General features: G+C 46.1%; 2 protein-coding genes across 3 annotated transcripts in view; both read right to left on the reverse strand.

The window, feature by feature from the left end:
• The window catches only part of LOC129827409 (kinesin-like protein KIF3A), a 45,786-nt gene extending 43,399 nt beyond the window's left edge, over window positions 1-2,387 (reverse strand). For both annotated transcript variants that reach the window (XM_055888231.1, XM_055888229.1), the window contains exons 1-4: window positions 2,214-2,387; window positions 1,269-1,551; window positions 719-863; window positions 343-427 (exon numbers count right to left, since the gene is read on the reverse strand). In XM_055888231.1, coding sequence (XP_055744206.1) covers window positions 343-427; window positions 719-863; window positions 1,269-1,551; window positions 2,214-2,219 — 519 coding nt within the window. In that variant the 5' untranslated portion in view covers window positions 2,220-2,387. The remainder of the gene's footprint in view (window positions 1-342; window positions 428-718; window positions 864-1,268; window positions 1,552-2,213) is intronic.
• Window positions 2,388-2,750: 363 nt separating this feature from the next.
• The window catches only part of LOC129827208 (E3 ubiquitin-protein ligase SH3RF1-like), an 82,346-nt gene continuing 67,148 nt past the window's right edge, over window positions 2,751-17,948 (reverse strand). Inside the window, exons 6-11 of the mRNA XM_055887947.1 lie at window positions 10,592-10,716; window positions 7,536-7,706; window positions 7,004-7,290; window positions 6,165-6,673; window positions 5,629-5,939; window positions 2,751-3,589 (exon numbers count right to left, since the gene is read on the reverse strand). Of these exons, the coding sequence (XP_055743922.1) occupies window positions 3,409-3,589; window positions 5,629-5,939; window positions 6,165-6,673; window positions 7,004-7,290; window positions 7,536-7,706; window positions 10,592-10,716 (1,584 nt within the window). The 3' untranslated portion in view covers window positions 2,751-3,408. The remainder of the gene's footprint in view (window positions 3,590-5,628; window positions 5,940-6,164; window positions 6,674-7,003; window positions 7,291-7,535; window positions 7,707-10,591; window positions 10,717-17,948) is intronic.

A 17,948-nucleotide genomic window follows, 5' to 3' on the forward strand; every position in this document is an offset into this window, starting at 1 on the left:
TTGACAAACCAATGGAGATTAGTTATGATAAGGAAATCATCTTTAGTTCCCTTTCTGGGCCACTAGTATTGTGTTATGTCCTGTTTTGTCCTTCACGGAACCAACAACGTTAGCATACTCCACTTTATCATTTGGGCACTGTGGTCTTCAAATCAAATCCAACCAATAAGCTACTACCTATGAAGGTAGCGCCAGTGTTTTGTGCCTTATATTCTTGTACGGTTCATCTAATGATGGTCACAATTATGGGTCATGTTCTTCATTTCTACAGCTGCGTCATACAGCTACTTCTTGCTAAATGAATGGGATGTTTATTCTGAGAAGCATCTCATATCCTCTGACCTCCAGCCTCTGCATCTGGTCCTTCCCCAGCAGGTCCCTCACTTCTTCATTGTAAATCTCCAGATAAGACACACGAACTAAGAACCTGCGGTTGACAGGAAAGGTACTTATTTAAGATAAACCTTCGACTGAGAGACAGTGAGCAACAAGCATGTCAAAAACAGTGCCTGTCTGGTTTTCTTGAATGTCTATGAATGTTCTGTTTACATTGACTCCAACCAGTGTCTTAACCAGCGTTGCGTGATTGAGGCATTTTGCTCTCCTAGGGGCTGAAAGGAATAAGTCAAGTCAGTCTTATCATGTTGCATCAAACAATTGCCTGGCAATAAACTAGTATTGTTTTATTGTTTTGCCTGTTTGTGTTAAATGTCCTTACCGGGTGTCGCCCTCTGCTTTGGCGATGTGGCCGAACACATGAGCAAAGGAGTTGGGGATTATTCCTCGGAGCTCTGGCACTGCCCTCACTCCCTCCATGGTGAACGTCTTTCCTGTCCCTGTCTGTCCGTACGCAAAGATGGTCCCTGGAGTAAACACAGGGTCAGTATTAAAACATTAAGGAGGCGGATTCCAGGGCAGAGATTGAGCCTAGTCCTGGACTAAAAAGCTCAATGGAGAATATCTACTAGGCTTAATCTGTGTCTGGGAAACCTCCCCTACGTGGTGGATGAAACAGCAACACTCCTAATCTGAATACACACTGACAGCACACAATCACTACAACTGAATGGAGGCTATCACTTATAAACAATGGGGGGGGGGGGGGGGGCTATGCTGAAAAGGAATTCACAAAAGCCGTCTAATAATAGGCCTGTCATTGTCAGTCAGTCAACACATGCAATTGTGTCGTTTTACATGGTGTGTCAGCAACAGCAAATGGACAAAGCGTTTCCATCATTCAGATCATTTCAAATCCTCTCTCCATTTACCATTGTAACCCTCTAATACTGAGTCTATGATGGGGCGGGCTGTCAGATTGTAAACGTCCAGCTGTTTGCTGTCTGGTCCGAACACGGTGTCAAACGTGAAGGTCTTGGGGGGTTCGTGGGTGGTCTCTAATTTGTTGACGGTTATGGTCCCTCGGTTCTCATCCACACTGACGGCCTGCTTGTGGCCCATACTCCTCTCCTTCTGGTTCAGCGGGCGACATCGCACAACCACTTTGACGTTGTCCATGACCTCCGGCTTGTCAGACTTGTCCATCTTGTTGCTCTGCAAAGGGGAATAACTATGCATGATGCCAGCCACCTAGTAGCTACGTGATTTCAGAGCCGATGGCTCAGCATGATGTCATGTAATGCAATATGAAAACACTGCTCATAGCTAACGTTATTAATCTCACCACAGCAAAGGGAGAGATCAAACTGGCTGGCTAACTTGTCTCAATGAATGCAGTTAGCAAGCTAACATTACAGTACAGCTAACGTTAGCAAAGATAGCTAGTTAGGTAGCTAATTAACTGTCAAGATAGTTGAAAGATCTAGTTGCTAGCTCAATGGATGGCCCATCAATACGTGCTGGCACGTACCTAGCTAGTTAGCCGGCACGCTACACTGCAATGTATTGCATGCAAGGAAGCTAATGTTAGCATGTTAACTAACCAGCTGCTGCATCGCTATGCACAACGAATAAAACGTAGTTAACACAACAACTTGTCTAGATGCGCTTGCTGCATCCAAGTTTTAACGTGGCTACATCTCTATCAAATATAATGACACTGTCTAAAACAGATTTAAAATAGCTAATGCTAACTCATCCAAAACCCAAGACGAAGCTAACTATAGCAAGGTAAGGTAGTTAGCATCACACCAAAAAAAGAAGGGAGGACCCCTCTGAAAAACACAAATACAAAGAAATACAAAGAGCCCACTTACAGGCATTTTAAAACTTCAGTTTTGATTACTAAATAATATGAGACAATAGCAAACGCGTTTTGATGGTTTGATGTAAGTGTTTATCTTATCAAAATGATTTAGATGCCAATGCTGTGCCCATTTTCTCCAATGCTGTTTGTTGTCACCGCTGGACGAATTGAATCTGCGGCTGCGCGGTAAAATGATGGGGGGGTATAGCTTGGTATTGTACAGTAAAGTACAGGATATATGCATAGCTATAGTTGGAGGTAAAAGGCCTAGCTCACTATGTTTGTCTTAGTGAACAACGTCACATTTTTGTATTCACCTAAAATGTTAGTTGAAAAACGTTAAGACAAAGAGTAAGATGAAAAACAGAACAGGGGAACATGATCCATGCAGCAGCCAATAAAACGAGTCTTTTTGCTATAATGTGCCTTACATTATTTATTTTCAGCACTCAAAGAGCAGAGAAGGAGAATCCCTTAGAGGACACATGTGTCTCTTATCAGAAAAGTGTTCAATGTACAGGACAGAACACATACCATGGGTGTGCAGTTATTCAGCAAAAAAAAGCATTGTTTATTACCACTATATGATCATCACTTAATATACATTTAGCCTCTGGTAAAAACACTGTTATTGTTTTTCAAATCTAGACTCTGTGGGCTTTGCAAAGGCACTGAGCAGTGTGTCCTTTAGCTCTTGAATAAAGAAAACTCATTCTTTATGCAAAACATTGGTCTGAGGTGGTTTTGTGTAACGGATTGGTAAAAATAACTGTATACAGTAGGTCTATGTGCAACTCATGCTTCTGCACATCAAAATATACACAAATATATCTTAGAAGCGTATAGTTATGTGTCTACAGTTTAAAACAGGTCCAAGGAATCTCAAGGGGAAAAATGTTTCCCTTTGTATTTGGTATGGCAGTAATATAATATATTATTTTCAACACACATAAAATACATACGCACACTCTTCCACAGATTTGGCATCTCGTTTGGCAGTGTCAACAGGTGGAGATCCATAGAAATAGAATTTCTAGAATGGACATTCCTTTTCAAGTCAACGTTAAGTGATGGGGTGGGCCGGCGGCCATATTGAGTGTACCCATGAGTCTATGAGTTGTATATCAAATAAGGAGTTTCCCCCATTCTAGTCATTCTATTTCTATGTGAAAAACACACATATAATAACTAAACACTACAGGCCGTCAACTGAACCGGTCTAGGAACTGTAGAACACTGCTATGGAAGAGGCCCGTGTGGCCACTGCTCTCCTGGGTGAGCAGAACCTGTCCGTCGGGCCGATGTCTATGAAGCAGGACAGGCTCACCCTGCATCAGGCTCATTTCTGACTCTGTCTGGGCCTGGTAGGACGTCGCTACTCTGTGTCTGAGGGGGGGGGGGGGGGGGGGGGGGGGGGGGGTAGAGAAAGGGGAATGAGTGGAATAGAGAAAGAGATTGTCTATCTAACACATAACATAATAAACTCAGCAACAACAAAAAACGTCCTTTTTTCAGGACCCTGTCTTTAAAAGATAATTTGTAAAAATAAAAATAACTTCACAGATCTTCATTGTAAAGGGTTTAAACACTGTTTCCCATGCTTGTTCAATGAACCATAAACAATTAATGAACATGCACCTGTGGAACAGTCGTTAAGACACTAACAGCTTACAGACGGTAGGCAATTAAGGTCACAGTTATGAAAACTTAGGACACTAAAGAGGCCTTTCTTCTGACTCTTAAAAACACCAAGAGAAAGATGCCCAGGGTCCCTGCTCGTCTGTGTGAACGTACCTTAGGCATGCTGCAAGGAGGCATGAGGACTGCAAATGTGGCCAGGGGAATAAATTGCAATGTCCGTACTGTGAGACGCCTAAGACAGCGCTACAGGGAGACAGGACGGACAGCTGATCGTCCTCGCAGTGGCAGACCATGTGTAACAACACCGGCACAGGATCGGTACATCCGAACATCACACCTGCAGGACAGGTACAGGATGGCAACAACAACTGCCCAAGTTACACCAGGAATGCATAATCCCTCCATCACTGCTCAGACTGTCCTCAATAGGCTGAGAGAGGCTGGACTGAGGGCTTATAAGCCTGTTGTAAGGCAGGTCCTCACCAGACATCACTGGCAACAACGTCACCTATGGGCTCACACCCACCGTCGCTGGACCAGACAGAACTGGCAAAAAGTGCTCTTCACTGACGAGTCGCGGTTTTGTCTCACCAGGGGTGATGGTCGGATTCGTGTTTATGTGTCGAAGGAATGAGCGTTACACCGAGGCCTGTACTCTGGAGCGGGATCGATTTGGAGGTGGAGGGTCCGTCATGGTCTGGGGCGGTGTGTCACAGCATCATCGGACTGAGCTTGTTGTCATTGCAGGCAATCTCAACGCTGTGTGTTACAGGGAAGCCATCCTCCTCCCTCATGTGGTATCCTTCCTGCAGGCTCATCCTGACACGACCCTCCAGCATGACAATGCCACCAGCCATACTGCTCATTCTTTGCGTGATTTCCTGCAAGACAGACAGGAATGTCAGTGTTCTGCCATGGCCAGTGAAGAGCCCGGATCTCAATCCCATTGAGCACGTCTGGGACCTGTTGGATCGGAGGGTGAGGGCTAGGGCCATTCCCCCCAGAAATGTCTGGGAACTTGCAGGTGCCTTTGTGGAAGAGTGGGGTAACATCTCACAGCAAGAACTGGCAAATCTGGTGCAGTCCGTGAGGAGGAGATGCACTGCATTACTTAATGCAGTTGGTGGCCACACCAGATACTGACTGTTACTTTTGATGTTGAGCCCCCCTTTGTTCAGGGACACATTATTCAATTTATGTTAGTCACATGTCTGTGGAACTTGTTCAGTTTATGTCTCATTTGTTGAATCTTATGTTCATAGAAATATTTACACATGTTTGCTGAAAATAAACACTGTTTTTTTACCTTTATTTAACAAGGCAAGTCAGTTAATAACATATTCTTATTTACAATGACAGCCTAGGAACAGTGGGTTATTGCTTTGTTCAGGTGCAGAACAACAGATTTAAAAAAAAAATAATAATAATAATTTTTATCTTGTCAGCTCAGGGATTTGATCTTGCAACCTTTCGGTTACAAGTCCAACGCTCTAACCACTAGGCCAACTGCAGCCCCTCAAAAAGAAGTGTCCTCTCAGTGCAGTTGACATTTGTTTTGTTTTTTCTGAGATTATTTGCCGTTTAGCAGATGCTTTTTTTCAAAGAGACTTATAGTCAAGCGTATATTTTACGTATGGGGTGGCCCCAGCGGGAATTGAACTCACAACCCTTGTGATGCAAGTGAGCCACAGAGGATCACCATCACATTACAGAAATCCTACTTCCTGAAGCCAGACACTAAGCAGGCCAGTTTGTGAAAAAGGAGGTGCTGGTTCCTCTCTTACCTGCTAGGGCTGCTGGACCGTATTGATGCAGATGGTGCTGATGATGATAATGAAGAGGTAGGTTTCTGATTGGAAGTCAGAACATCAGAGGGGTTTGTCTCCAGACCTTTCCTAAGAACAGGAGCCTTGCCTTCTTTCAGTATGATCCCAGGCCCGTCTCGCCCCAGTGTGAGTGATGGAGCCCAGACCTCCAGGGGAGGTGGACCAGGCCGGGTACTGGCGGGGGGCTGGCTACCCGAGGGCAGGGAGGTGGTCCTGGGCCGTGGTGGAGGGGAATCAGGCTGGGTCAGGAACCGCACTGACTTGGTGGGCTGAGGGATAAAACACATACACAATGTTGGCATTATGATACAGTAGTGGAATAGGAATACAGATGATTGATGCTGGATATAGCAGACAGTGGCAGTCAGCATTTGCTACGTAAATGAGTTCATGGTAAGAGAGAATTTCAAAATAAATAAAAACGAAATAGAAGTCAAAGTCAATTCTCCCTCTAAGCTACTTAACAAGATCTAGAAGGCAGGTGTGCGTGTTACCTTCTCTGTGTTGTTCTTGAGGGCGTCTGGTCTCACTAGGATAGAGTGTATGGAGTGCTGACCATTCGATGCTGCTTGCCTCGTCTCCAACACCTCAACGCTGTGCGTTACAGCGTTACACCTCGTCTCCAACACCTGCCTATCTAACACCTCTCTGGCAGCAGTGTCCCTGTCCTTCATAAAACTACCACTAGGGGGCGCTGGCCCTTCAGACATCCAGGCCAGAGATCTGTAGTGATTGGGCAGGATGCTCATGTGTTGTTTCTTCCTGAGCAGAGCAGGGGAGAAGCCAGGGCCCTGGATGTGGCTGAAGTTCTGGCTGTGAGATTGGGACTGAGAATGGGGCTGAAGGCCTGAGGTGGCGGTGGTAGTGTGGGGGTAGTGGTTACTGCACTGGGACGAGCTCTGGGACGAGCTCTGGGACGAGCTCTGAATGTGGGTCTGAGATTGAAGGGCTGAGCTGGATGAGATGGTGGTGTGGGGGTAGTGTTTTCCCCGCTGAGATGAGCCTGAGAGGACATGAAACATACTTTGAAGTCACTCAAAATGGATCCTTGTCAAATCAACGCAATGTAATTTCCACTGCACTGTTCTGGGTTCCACATTGTACGATCTGACATATCAACTAGAATAGACAGGTTTAATATATAGACTGGTCAATACTGAATAGAGAAGCCTTCTTTACAGGTTTAATATCTCTGACTGGTCAATACTGCATAATGTTAGGATAATAACCAACCAACATGCTTGAGACTGAGAATAAAGCACTATGGAACTGTGGAACCACCCAACACCTGAAAAGTGAACTTTGTAGAGTTACAAACTTCCTTCACTCTTACCTCTGTGTGAACGATGGAAGACCCTCCTCACTGTGTCCCATCCCTCCGAGCCCACCCCATGCAGGGATTGTTTCGTGGCGCCGCCTGATGATATCATAGGCTGCGTGGCCATGGATACAGACGGCTGCGGAACCCGTTGTCCAGTAGAGTAACTAGTTCCATCTGAGTTGACCCTGTCGAGAGCTAGAACCACCGCTGGCGTTTTGGAGGACGAGGAGGTTCTTTTTCCAGAGACTGTACCAGGGCCTGCCGTCACTGCCTTGGAATCCAAGAGCCTGGCAGAGGTTCTGTGGCAGGGAATAAATAGATATTGGTGTCAAAATCAATAAATGAGGTGTCCATGACACAAATGAAAGTCAAAAAAGATGGAACCATTGTAGGAAAGTAGTGTCACTGATGACCCCCACATCAGCTAACAGAAAGGCTGATCCCTCTGATAACTTTAACCACAGCATTACAATCCAAATAACAATTGCCACTCGTTTCTCATGGTCTGCGTAATGAAACCGGCAGAAATAGCTCTCCCGCTTACTTGAGGACAGGTGTGACGTAGTTGCCGGGCAGAATGCCCACTTTGCCCGTCCGTAGAGAGAGGCCTCTGAGCCAGCCCTCCTTAAACTTCCCATACACCCCCACCATTTCCCCTTTCCTCAGTTCCAGTTCCTCAGACCGACGGGGCTTGTAAGAGTACAGAGCAGCACACCTGAAGAACAGATTACATGTTAGGTTACAACAATCTCACATACAGTGCATTCGGAAAGTATTCAGACCCCTTCACTTTTTCAAAATGTTGTTACGTTACAACCTTATTCTAAAATCTATTCAATAATTTTCTCCCCTCACCAAACTAAACACAATACCCCATAATGACAAAGCGAAAACAGTTTTTTTTAATTTTTTGAGCTCAGGTGCATCATGTTTAAATTGATCATCCTTGAGATGTTTCTATAACTTGATTGGAGTCCACCTGTGGTGAATTTAATTGATTGGACATGATTTGGAAAGGCACACACATTGTCTATACAATGTCCCACAGTTGACAGTGCATGTCAGAGCAAAAACCAAACCATGAGGTCAAAGGAATTGTCCGTAGAACTCAGAGACAGGATGTTTTTCAGCAGCAGGGACTGGGAGACTAGTCGGGATTTAGGGAAAGATGAACAAAGCAAAGAGTACAGAGAGATCCTTGATGAAAACCTGCTCCAGAGCGCTCACAAAGGTTCACCTTCCAACAGGACAACAACCCTAAGCACACAGCCAAGACAAGGCAGGAGTGGCTTTGGGACATGTCCTTGAGTAAGACCAGCTAGAGCCCGGACTTGAACCCGATCTAACATCTCTGGAGAGACCTGAAAATAGCTGTGCAGCGGAGCTCCCCATCCAACCTGAGAGAGCTTGAGAGGATCTGCAGAGAAGAATGGCAGAAACTCTCCAAATACAGATGTGCCAAGCGTGTAGCAAAAATGTAAAAACAACTATTTTTGCTTTGTCATTATGGGGTATTGTGTGTAGATTGATAAGCAAAAAAATAATGTCATTATTTATTTATTTTTTCTTTCCAGGTCATGTATGATTTCTAGTGTTGAACCACTGTCCCGCTACTCCATTCTAGTGTTGAACCACTGTCCCGCTACTCCATTCTATGGTGAACCACTGTCAAGCTACTCCATTCTAGTGTTGAACCACTGTCCCGCTACTCCATTCTAGTGTTGAACCACTGTCCCGCTACTCCATTCTAGTGTTGAACCACTGTCCCGCTACTCCATTCTAGTGTTGAACCACTGTCCCGCTACTCCATTCTAGTGTTGAACCACTGTCCCGCTACTCCATTCTAGTGTTGAACCACTGTCCCGCTACTCCATTCTAGTGTTGAACCACTGTCCCGCTACTCCATTCTAGTGTTGAACCACTGTCCCGCTACTCCATTCTAGTGTTGAACCACTGTCACGATACTCCATTCTAGTGTTGAACCACTGTCCCGCTACTCCATTCTAGTGTTGAACCACTGTCCGGCTACTCCATTCTAGTGTTGAACCACTGTCCCGCTACTCCATTCTAGTGTTGAACCACTGTCCCGCTACTCCATTCTAGTGTTGAACCACTGTCACGATACTCCATTCTAGTGTTGAACCACTGTCCCGCTACTCCATTCTAGTGTTGAACCACTGTCCGGCTACTCCATTCTAGTGTTGAACCACTGTCCCGCTACTCCATTCTAGTGTTGAACCGCTGTCCCGCTACTCCATTCTAGTGTTGAACCACTGTCAAGCTACTCCATTCTAGTGTTGAACCACTGTCAAGCTACTCCATTCTAGTGTTGAACCACTGTCCCGCTACTCCATTCTAGTGTTGAACCACTGTCCCGCTACTCCATTCTAGTGTTGAACCACTGTCCCGCTACTCCATTCTAGTGTTGAACCACTGTCCCGCTACTCCATTCTAGTGTTGAACCACTGTCACGATACTCCATTCTAGTGTTGAACCACTGTCCCGCTACTCCATTCTAGTATTGAACCACTGTCCCGCTACTCCATTCTAGTGTTGAACCACTGTCCCGCTACTCCATTCTAGTGTTGAACCACTGTCACGCTACTCCATTCTAGTGTTGAACCACTGTCCCGCTACTCCATTCTAGTGTTGAACCACTGTCACGCTACTCCATTCTAGTGTTGAACCACTGTCCCGCTACTCCATTCTAGTGTTGAACCACTGTCACGATACTCCATTCAAGTGTTGAACCACTGTCCCGCTACTCCATTCTAGTGTTGAACCACTGTCCCGCTACTCCATTCTAGTGTTACTACTTTGGTTATTACTACCGTTTTCCTGCAGTGTTGCTCCAAGGTGACAGCAGTTACTAGTCCAGTGTTAGTCCAGGTTTTGTCCAGTGTTAGTCCAGTGTTTGTCCAGTGTTAGTCCAGTGTTAGTCCAGTGTTAGTCCAGTGTTAGTCCAGTGTTTGTCCAGTGTTTGTCCAGTGTTTGTCCAGTGTTTGTCCAGTGTTTGTCCAGTGTTAGTCCAGTGTTAGTCCAGTGTTTGTCCAGTGATAGTCCAGTGATAGTCCAGTGATAGTCCAGTGTTTGTCCAGTGTTTGTCCAGTGTTTGTCCAGTGTTTGTCCAGTGTTTGTCCAGTGTTAGTCCAGTGTTTGTCCAGTGTTTGTCCAGTGTTTGTTCAGTGATAGTCCAGTGTTTGACCAGTGTTTGTTCAGTGATAATCCAGTGTTTGTTCAGTGATAGTCCAGTGTTTGTCCAGTGTTTGTCCAGTGATAGTCCAGTGTTAGTCCAGTGTTAGTCCAGTGTTTGTCCAGTGTTTGTCCAGTGTTTGTCCAGTGTTTGTCCAGTGTTTGTCCAGTGTTTGTCCAGTGTTTGTCCAGTGTTTGTCCAGTGTTAGTCCAGTGTTTGTCCAGTGTTTGTTCAGTGATAGTCCAGTGTTTGTCCAGTGTTTGTCCAGTGATAGTCCAGTGTTCAAAAGCTGATGGAGTTGCTAGGCGGCGAACTGCTTGGCATCAGCGGAGATTGTTACTACCTTTTTACTACTGTATTACTCCATAGTTACTACTACGTTACTCTAATGTTTCTCCAGTACTCACACACTAATGGAGAGCTGCTGAGTTGAAGACTGTTTGGTGTCGGCTGAGGCCGAGGGGGTCTGGGGGTTGATCAGAGCCATGGTGATGGTGGGAGGAGCTTCACCACTACTCATCTTCCTCTCGCCCTACAGAAACAGAGGAGGAAGACCAGGGTGTAAATATGTATACTGCCCTAGTGTTCTTCCTCTCACCCTATAGAAACAGAGGAGAAAGACCAGGGTGTAAATATGTACACTGCCATAGAGTGTTCTTCCTCTCACCCTATAGAAACAGAGGAGAGAGACCAGGATGTAAATATGTATACTGCCATAGTGCTCTTCCTCTCACCCTATAGAAACAGAGGAGAAAGACCAGGATGTAAATATGTATACTGCCATAGTGTTCTTCCCTCTCACCCTATAGAAACAGAGAAAGACCATGATGTAAATATGTATACTGCCATAGTGTTCTTCCCTCTCACCCTATAGAAACAGAGGAGAAAGACCAGGATGTAAATATGTATACTGCCATAGTGTTCTTCCCTCTCACCCTATAGAAACAGAGGAGAAAGACCAGGATGTAAATATGTATACTGCCATAGAGTGTTCTTCCTCTCACCCTATATAGAGAAAAAGAGGAAGAATTCTAACAGTAAAGTCGGAAAAGATATCATGTAAACTGACAGAGGATGACTGAGATGCCCTCATATTAAATGTGAAAAAGGGCATTTATGTGGTTTAAAGGAGAAATAAAGCAGACTTTAAAGCAGGACTGCTAGAAAGAGAACCTGGGAGAGACAGGAAACAGGAAACAGGAAGATAGACAGACATAAACCTGTTTGATTTTAAAAGAAGGATATGAATGCAGGTCATTGAATTTAGTCACTCTTTGACAGCATCCCTTTTGATTTAAACAAACAATTACATACATGTTTGCCAATTCCTAAACATTCAGGAGATAAAGGTGAACCATTTTGCATACCCCACCATGTTTTATGTATTTATTTATCTCACCTTTATTTAACAAGGTAGGCCAGTTGAGAACAAGTTCTCATTTACAACTGCGACCTGGCCAAGATAAAGCAAAGCAGTGCAACAAAAAACAACAACACAGAGTTACACATAAACAAACGTACAGTCAATAACATTATAGAAAAATATATAACAGTGTGTGCAAATGTATTTAAGATTAGGGAGGTAAGGCAATAAACAGGCCATAGTGGTGAAATAATTACAACTTAGCAATTAAACACTGGAGTGATAGATGTGCAGAAGATGAATGTGCAAGTAGAGATACTGGGGAGCAAAACAAATAAATAAATATGGGGATGAGGTAGTTGGGTGGGCTATTTACAGATGGGCTATGTACAGGTGCAATGATCGGTAAGCTGCTCTGACAGTTGATGCTTAATAAAGTTAGTGAGGGAGATATGCGTCACCAGCTTCAGTGATTTTTGCAATTTGTTCCAGTCGTTGGCAGCAGAGAACTGGAAGGAAAGGCTTCAACTAGCCTACCTGGTTAAATAAAGGTGAAATAAATAAAAAATATTTCAAAAATTCAAGAGCATGTTGTGTCTCAACCGATTGCGGGCACAACACAAAAACCTTAGATGACGTACAATAAGGTCAACACATGTTGAGTTTTTAAATAATTGAGGTTAAAGGTTAAAAAATAACGTTATTCTTATTTTAATATTTTCCAGTGAAGAAGACTTGGATGTCTCATGGTATGATGGGGTCTGCAAAATGGGTCAACTTTGAACACCTTTATCTCTTGAATGTTTTGTCATTCAGGTCCAAAAAGTCACGTTCTGAGCACTTCTACACTGGGCAAATATGTATGGAAGGTTTCTTCCAAATCAAAAGGGGATTTACCCCATACTGTAGATACCAGGTGATCAGGCTGTGTCCCGAATGGGACCCTATTCCCTATGTAGTGTACTACTGGTCAAAGGAAGTGCACTACTGGTCAAAGGAAGTGCACTACTGGTCAAAGGAAGTGCACTACTGGTCAAAGGAAGTGCACTACATAGGGAATAGGGTGCATTTGGGACGTACACTCACTGTTCCACCTTGTAAGCCCCTGTAATTGTTATTTGATGATGGGTACAGAAAAAATTATAATAATCTCAGCAATGGTCTCTGCCAGCAGACTCCTTTCTACCCTCAACCAGTCTCTTCACTATAAATAATTCATAATTTGTGTCAGTACTGACAACCCAATGTGTGTCTGAGAGTCAGTATTTGTTCTATTATTTAACCTTTATTTGACTAGGCAAGTCAGTTAAGAACAAATTCTTATTTACAATGACGGCCTACCGGGTTAACTGCCTTGTTCAGGGGCAGAATGCCAGATTTTTACCTCATCAGCTCAGGGATTCGACCCGGCAACCTTTCGTTTACTGACCCAACGCTCTAACCACTAGGCTACCTGCCGCCCCAGTACTTTCAACCTGCGGTGTGTCTCCAGACAGGTCAGACCCCAGACTTCAGGATAACGACACTTCATTACCTAACCAAGCCAATCAAAATAGATACTGACTAATCTGGAGAGACTTTGTATTTATTTTGTAAAGAAATATGTGCATCATTCAGTCCCATTACGCAGGTAATAACGTTAATGTTGTCATTATCATTGCGTTGCCTAGGAGTCTACGGTAGACTCAGAGTGGTTGTGTTGACATTATGGTCATACTGTACGACAATCAGCCATGGAGCTATTTACCACATGATGCTGGACAACATTATGAAAGCAGTAATGTTATCCTCAGGTTGTTTGAGAGGTAAGAACTCACAGTGCAGTACTGTAGTGTAACTCAATCTCTCTCTCTCTCTCTATATATATATATATATATATATATATATATATATATATCAAACTCCCCCCCCCCCCTCTCCCCCCCATTAGGCAGCATTATGTTCTCTCCCCTCTCATTAGGCAGCATTATGTTCTCTACCCTCTCATTAGGCAGCATTATGTTCTCTACCCTCTCATTAGGCAGCATTATGTTCTACCCCCCCCCCCCCCCCCCCCCCATTAGGCAGCATTATGTTCTCTACCCTCTCATTAGGCAGCATTATGTTCTACCCCCCCCCCCCCCCCCCCCCCCATTAGGCAGCATTATGTTCTCCCTCCCATTAGGCAGCATTATGTTCTCCCCCCCTTTATGTTCTCCCTCCCATTAGGCAGCATTATGTTCTCCCCCCCATTATGTTCTCCCTCCCTCCCCCATTAGGCAGGCAGCATTATGTTCTCCCTCCCCTCCCCCATTAGGCAGCATTATGTTCTCCCTCCCCTCCCCCATTAGGCAGCATTATGTTCTCCCCCCCATTATGTTCTCCCTCCCTCCCCCATTAGGCAGGCAGCATTATGTTCTCCCTCCCCTCCCCCATTAGGCAGCATTATGTTCTCCCTCCCCTCCCCCATTAGGCAGCATTATGTTCTCCCTCTCCCCTCCCTCATTAGGCAGCATTATGTTCTACCCCCCCCATTATGTTCTCCCTCCCTCCCCCATTAGGCAGCCTTATGTTCTCCCCCCCATTAGGCAGCATTATGTTCTCCCTCCCCTCCCTCATTAGGCAGCATTATGTTCTACCCCCCCATTATGTTCTCCCTCCCCTCCCCCATTAGGCAGCATTATGTTCTCCCCCCATTATGTTCTCCCTCCCCTCCCCCATTAGGCAGCATTATGTTCACCCCCCATTATGTTCTCCCTCCCTCCCCCATTAGGCAGCATTATGTTCTCCCCCCCATTATGTTCTCCCTCCCCTCCCTCATTAGGCAGCATTATGTTCTCCCCCCCATTATGTTCTCCCTCCCTCCCCCATTAGGCAGCATTATGTTCTCCCCCCCCATTAAGCAGCATTATGTTCTCCCTCCCATTAGGCAGCATTATGTTCTCCCTCCCCCATTAGGCAGCATTATGTTCTCCCCCCCATTATGTTCTCCCTCCCTCCCCCATTAGGCAGCATTATGTTCTCCCCCCCCCATTAAGCAGCATTATGTTCTCCCTCCCATTAGGCAGCATTATGTTCTCCCCCCCCATTAAGCAGCATTATGTTCTCCCTCCCATTAGGCAGCATTATGTTCTCCCTCCCCCATTAGGCAGCATTATTTTCTCCCCCCCATTAGGCAGCATTATGTTCTCCCTCCCATTAGGCAGCATTATGTTCTCCCTCCCCCATTAGGCAGCATTATGTTCTCCCTCCCATTAGGCAGCATTATGTTCTCCCCCCCATTAGGCAGCATTATGTTCTCCCTCTCCCCTCCCATTAGGCAGCATTATGTTCTCCCCCCCATTAGGCAGCATTATGTTCTCCCCCCCATTAGGCAGCATTATGTTCTCCCTCCCATTAGGCAGCATTATGTTCTCCCTCCCCCATTAGGCAGCATTATGTTCTCCCTCTCCCTCCCCCCATTAGGCAGCATTATGTTCTCCCCCCCATTAGGCAGCATTATGTTCTCCCTCTCCCCCCCATTAGGCAGCATTATGTTCTCCCCCCCATTAGGCAGCATTATGTTCTCCCCCCCATTAAGCAGCATTATGTTCTCCCCCCCATTAGGCAGCATTATGTTCTCCCTCTCCCCTCCCATTAAGCAGCATTATGTTCTCCCCCCATTAGGCAGCATTATGTTCTCCCCCCATTAGGCAGCATTATGTTCTCCCCCCATTAGGCAGCATTATGTTCTCCCCCCATTAGGCAGCATTATGTTCTCCCCCCATTAGGCAGCATTATGTTCTCCCCCCATTAGGCAGCATTATGTTCTCCCTCCCATTAAGCAGCATTATGTTCTCCCCCCATTAGGCAGCATTATGTTCTCCCCCCATTAGGCAGCATTATGTTCTCCCCCCATTAGGCAGCATTATGTTCTCCCCTCCCATTAGGCAGCATTATGTTCTCCCTCTCCCCTCCCATTAGGCAGCATTATGTTCTCCCCCCCATTAGGCAGCATTATGTTCTCCCTCCCATTAGGCAGCATTATGTTCTCCCTCTCCCCTCCCATTAGGCAGCATTATGTTCTCCCTCCCATTAGGCAGCATTATGTTCTCCCCCCCATTAGGCAGCATTATGTTCTCCCTCTCCCCTCCCATTAGGCAGCATTATGTTCTCCCTCTCCCCTCCCATTAGGCAGCATTATGTTCTCCCTCTCCCCCCCCATTAGGCAGCATTATGTTCTCCCTCTCCCCTCCCATTAAGCAGCATTATGTTCTCCCTCCCATTAGGCAGCATTATGTTCTCCCTCCCATTAGGCAGCATTATGTTCTCCCTCTCCCCTCCCATTAGGCAGCATTATGTTCTCCCCTCCCATTAGGCAGCATTATGTTCTCCCTCTCCCCTCCCATTAGGCAGCATTATGTTCTCCCTCCCATTAGGCAGCATTATGTTCTCTCCCCCATTAGGCAGCATTATGTTCTCCCTCTCCCCTCCCATTAGGCAGCATTATGTTCTCCCTCCCATTAGGCAGCATTATGTTCTCTCCCCCATTAGGCAGCATTATGTTCTCCCTCTCCCCTCCCATTAGGCAGCATTATGTTCTCCCTCCCATTAGGCAGCATTATGTTCTCCCTCCCATTAGGCAGCATTATGTTCTCCCTCCCATTAGGCAGCATTATGTTCTCCCTCTCCCCTCCCATTAGGCAGCATTATGTTCTCCCTCTCCCCTCCCATTAGGCAGCATTATGTTCTCCCTCCCATTAGGCAGCATTATGTTCTCCCTCCCATTAGGCAGCATTATGTTCTCCCTCTCCCCTCCCATTAGGCAGCATTATGTTCTCCCTCTCCCCTCCCATTAGGCAGCATTATGTTCTCCCTCCCATTAGGCAGCATTATGTTCTCTCCCCCATTAGGCAGCATTATGTTCTCCCCCCCATTAGGCAGCATTATGTTCTCCCTCTCCCCTCCCATTAGGCAGCATTATGTTCTCCCTCCCATTAGGCAGCATTATGTTCTCCCCCCCATTAGGCAGCATTATGTTCTCCCCCCCATTAGGCAGCATTATGTTCTCCCTCCCATTAGGCAGCATTATGTTCTCCCCCCCATTAGGCAGCATTATGTTCTCCCCCCCATTAAGCAGCATTATGTTCTCCCCCCCATTAGGCAGCATTATGTTCTCCCCCCATTAGGCAGCATTATGTTCTCCCTCTCCCCTCCCATTAAGCAGCATTATGTTCTCCCCCCATTAGGCAGCATTATGTTCTCCCCCCATTAGGCAGCATTATGTTCTCCCCCCATTAGGCAGCATTATGTTCTCCCTCTCCCCTCCCATTAAGCAGCATTATGTTCTCCCCCCATTAGGCAGCATTATGTTCTCCCCCCATTAGGCAGCATTATGTTCTCCCCCCATTAGGCAGCATTATGTTCTCCCCCCATTAGGCAGCATTATGTTCTCCCCCCATTAGGCAGCATTATGTTCTCCCCCCATTAGGCAGCATTATGTTCTCCCTCCCATTAAGCAGCATTATGTTCTCTCCCCCCATTAGGCAGCATTATGTTCTCCCCCCCATTAGGCAGCATTATGTTCTCCCTCTCCCCTCCCCCATTAGGCAGCATTATGTTCTCCCCCCCATTATGTTCTCCCTCCCCTCCCTCATTAGGCAGCATTATGTTCTCCCCCCCATTATGTTCTCCCTCCCTCCCCCATTAGGCAGCATTATGTTCTCCCCCCCCATTAAGCAGCATTATGTTCTCCCCCCCATTATGTTCTCCCTCCCCTCCCTCATTAGGCAGCATTATGTTCTCCCCCCCATTATGTTCTCCCTCCCCTCCCTCATTAGGCAGCATTATGTTCTCCCCCCCATTATGTTCTCCCTCCCTCCCTCATTAGGCAGCATTATGTTCTCCCCCCCATTATGTTCTCCCTCCCTCCCCCATTAGGCAGCATTATGTTCTCCCTCCCATTAGGCAGCATTATGTTCTCCCTCCCATTAGGCAGCATTATGTTCTCCCTCCCATTAGGCAGCATTATGTTCTCCCTCCCATTAAGCAGCATTATGTTCTCCCTCCCATTAGGCAGCATTATGTTCTCCCCTCCCATTAGGCAGCATTATGTTCTCCCCCCCATTAGGCAGCATTATGTTCTCCCTCCCCCCCCCCCCCCATTAGGCAGCATTATGTTCTCCCTCTTCCCCCCCATTAGGCAGCATTATGTTCTCCCCCCCAATTAGGCAGCATTATGTTCTCCCCCCCAATTAGGCAGCATTATGTTCTCCCTCCCATTAGGCAGCATTATGTTCTCCCTCCCATTAGGCAGCATTATGTTCTCCCTCCCATTAGGCAGCATTATGTTCTCCCTCCCATTAGGCAGCATTATGTTCTCCCTCCCATTAGGCAGCATTATGTTCTCCCTCCCATTAGGCAGCATTATGTTCTCCCTCCCA

The sequence above is a fragment of the Salvelinus fontinalis genome, chromosome 29 (genome assembly GCF_029448725.1).
Source record: "Salvelinus fontinalis isolate EN_2023a chromosome 29, ASM2944872v1, whole genome shotgun sequence".
NCBI lineage: Eukaryota > Metazoa > Chordata > Actinopteri > Salmoniformes > Salmonidae > Salvelinus > Salvelinus fontinalis.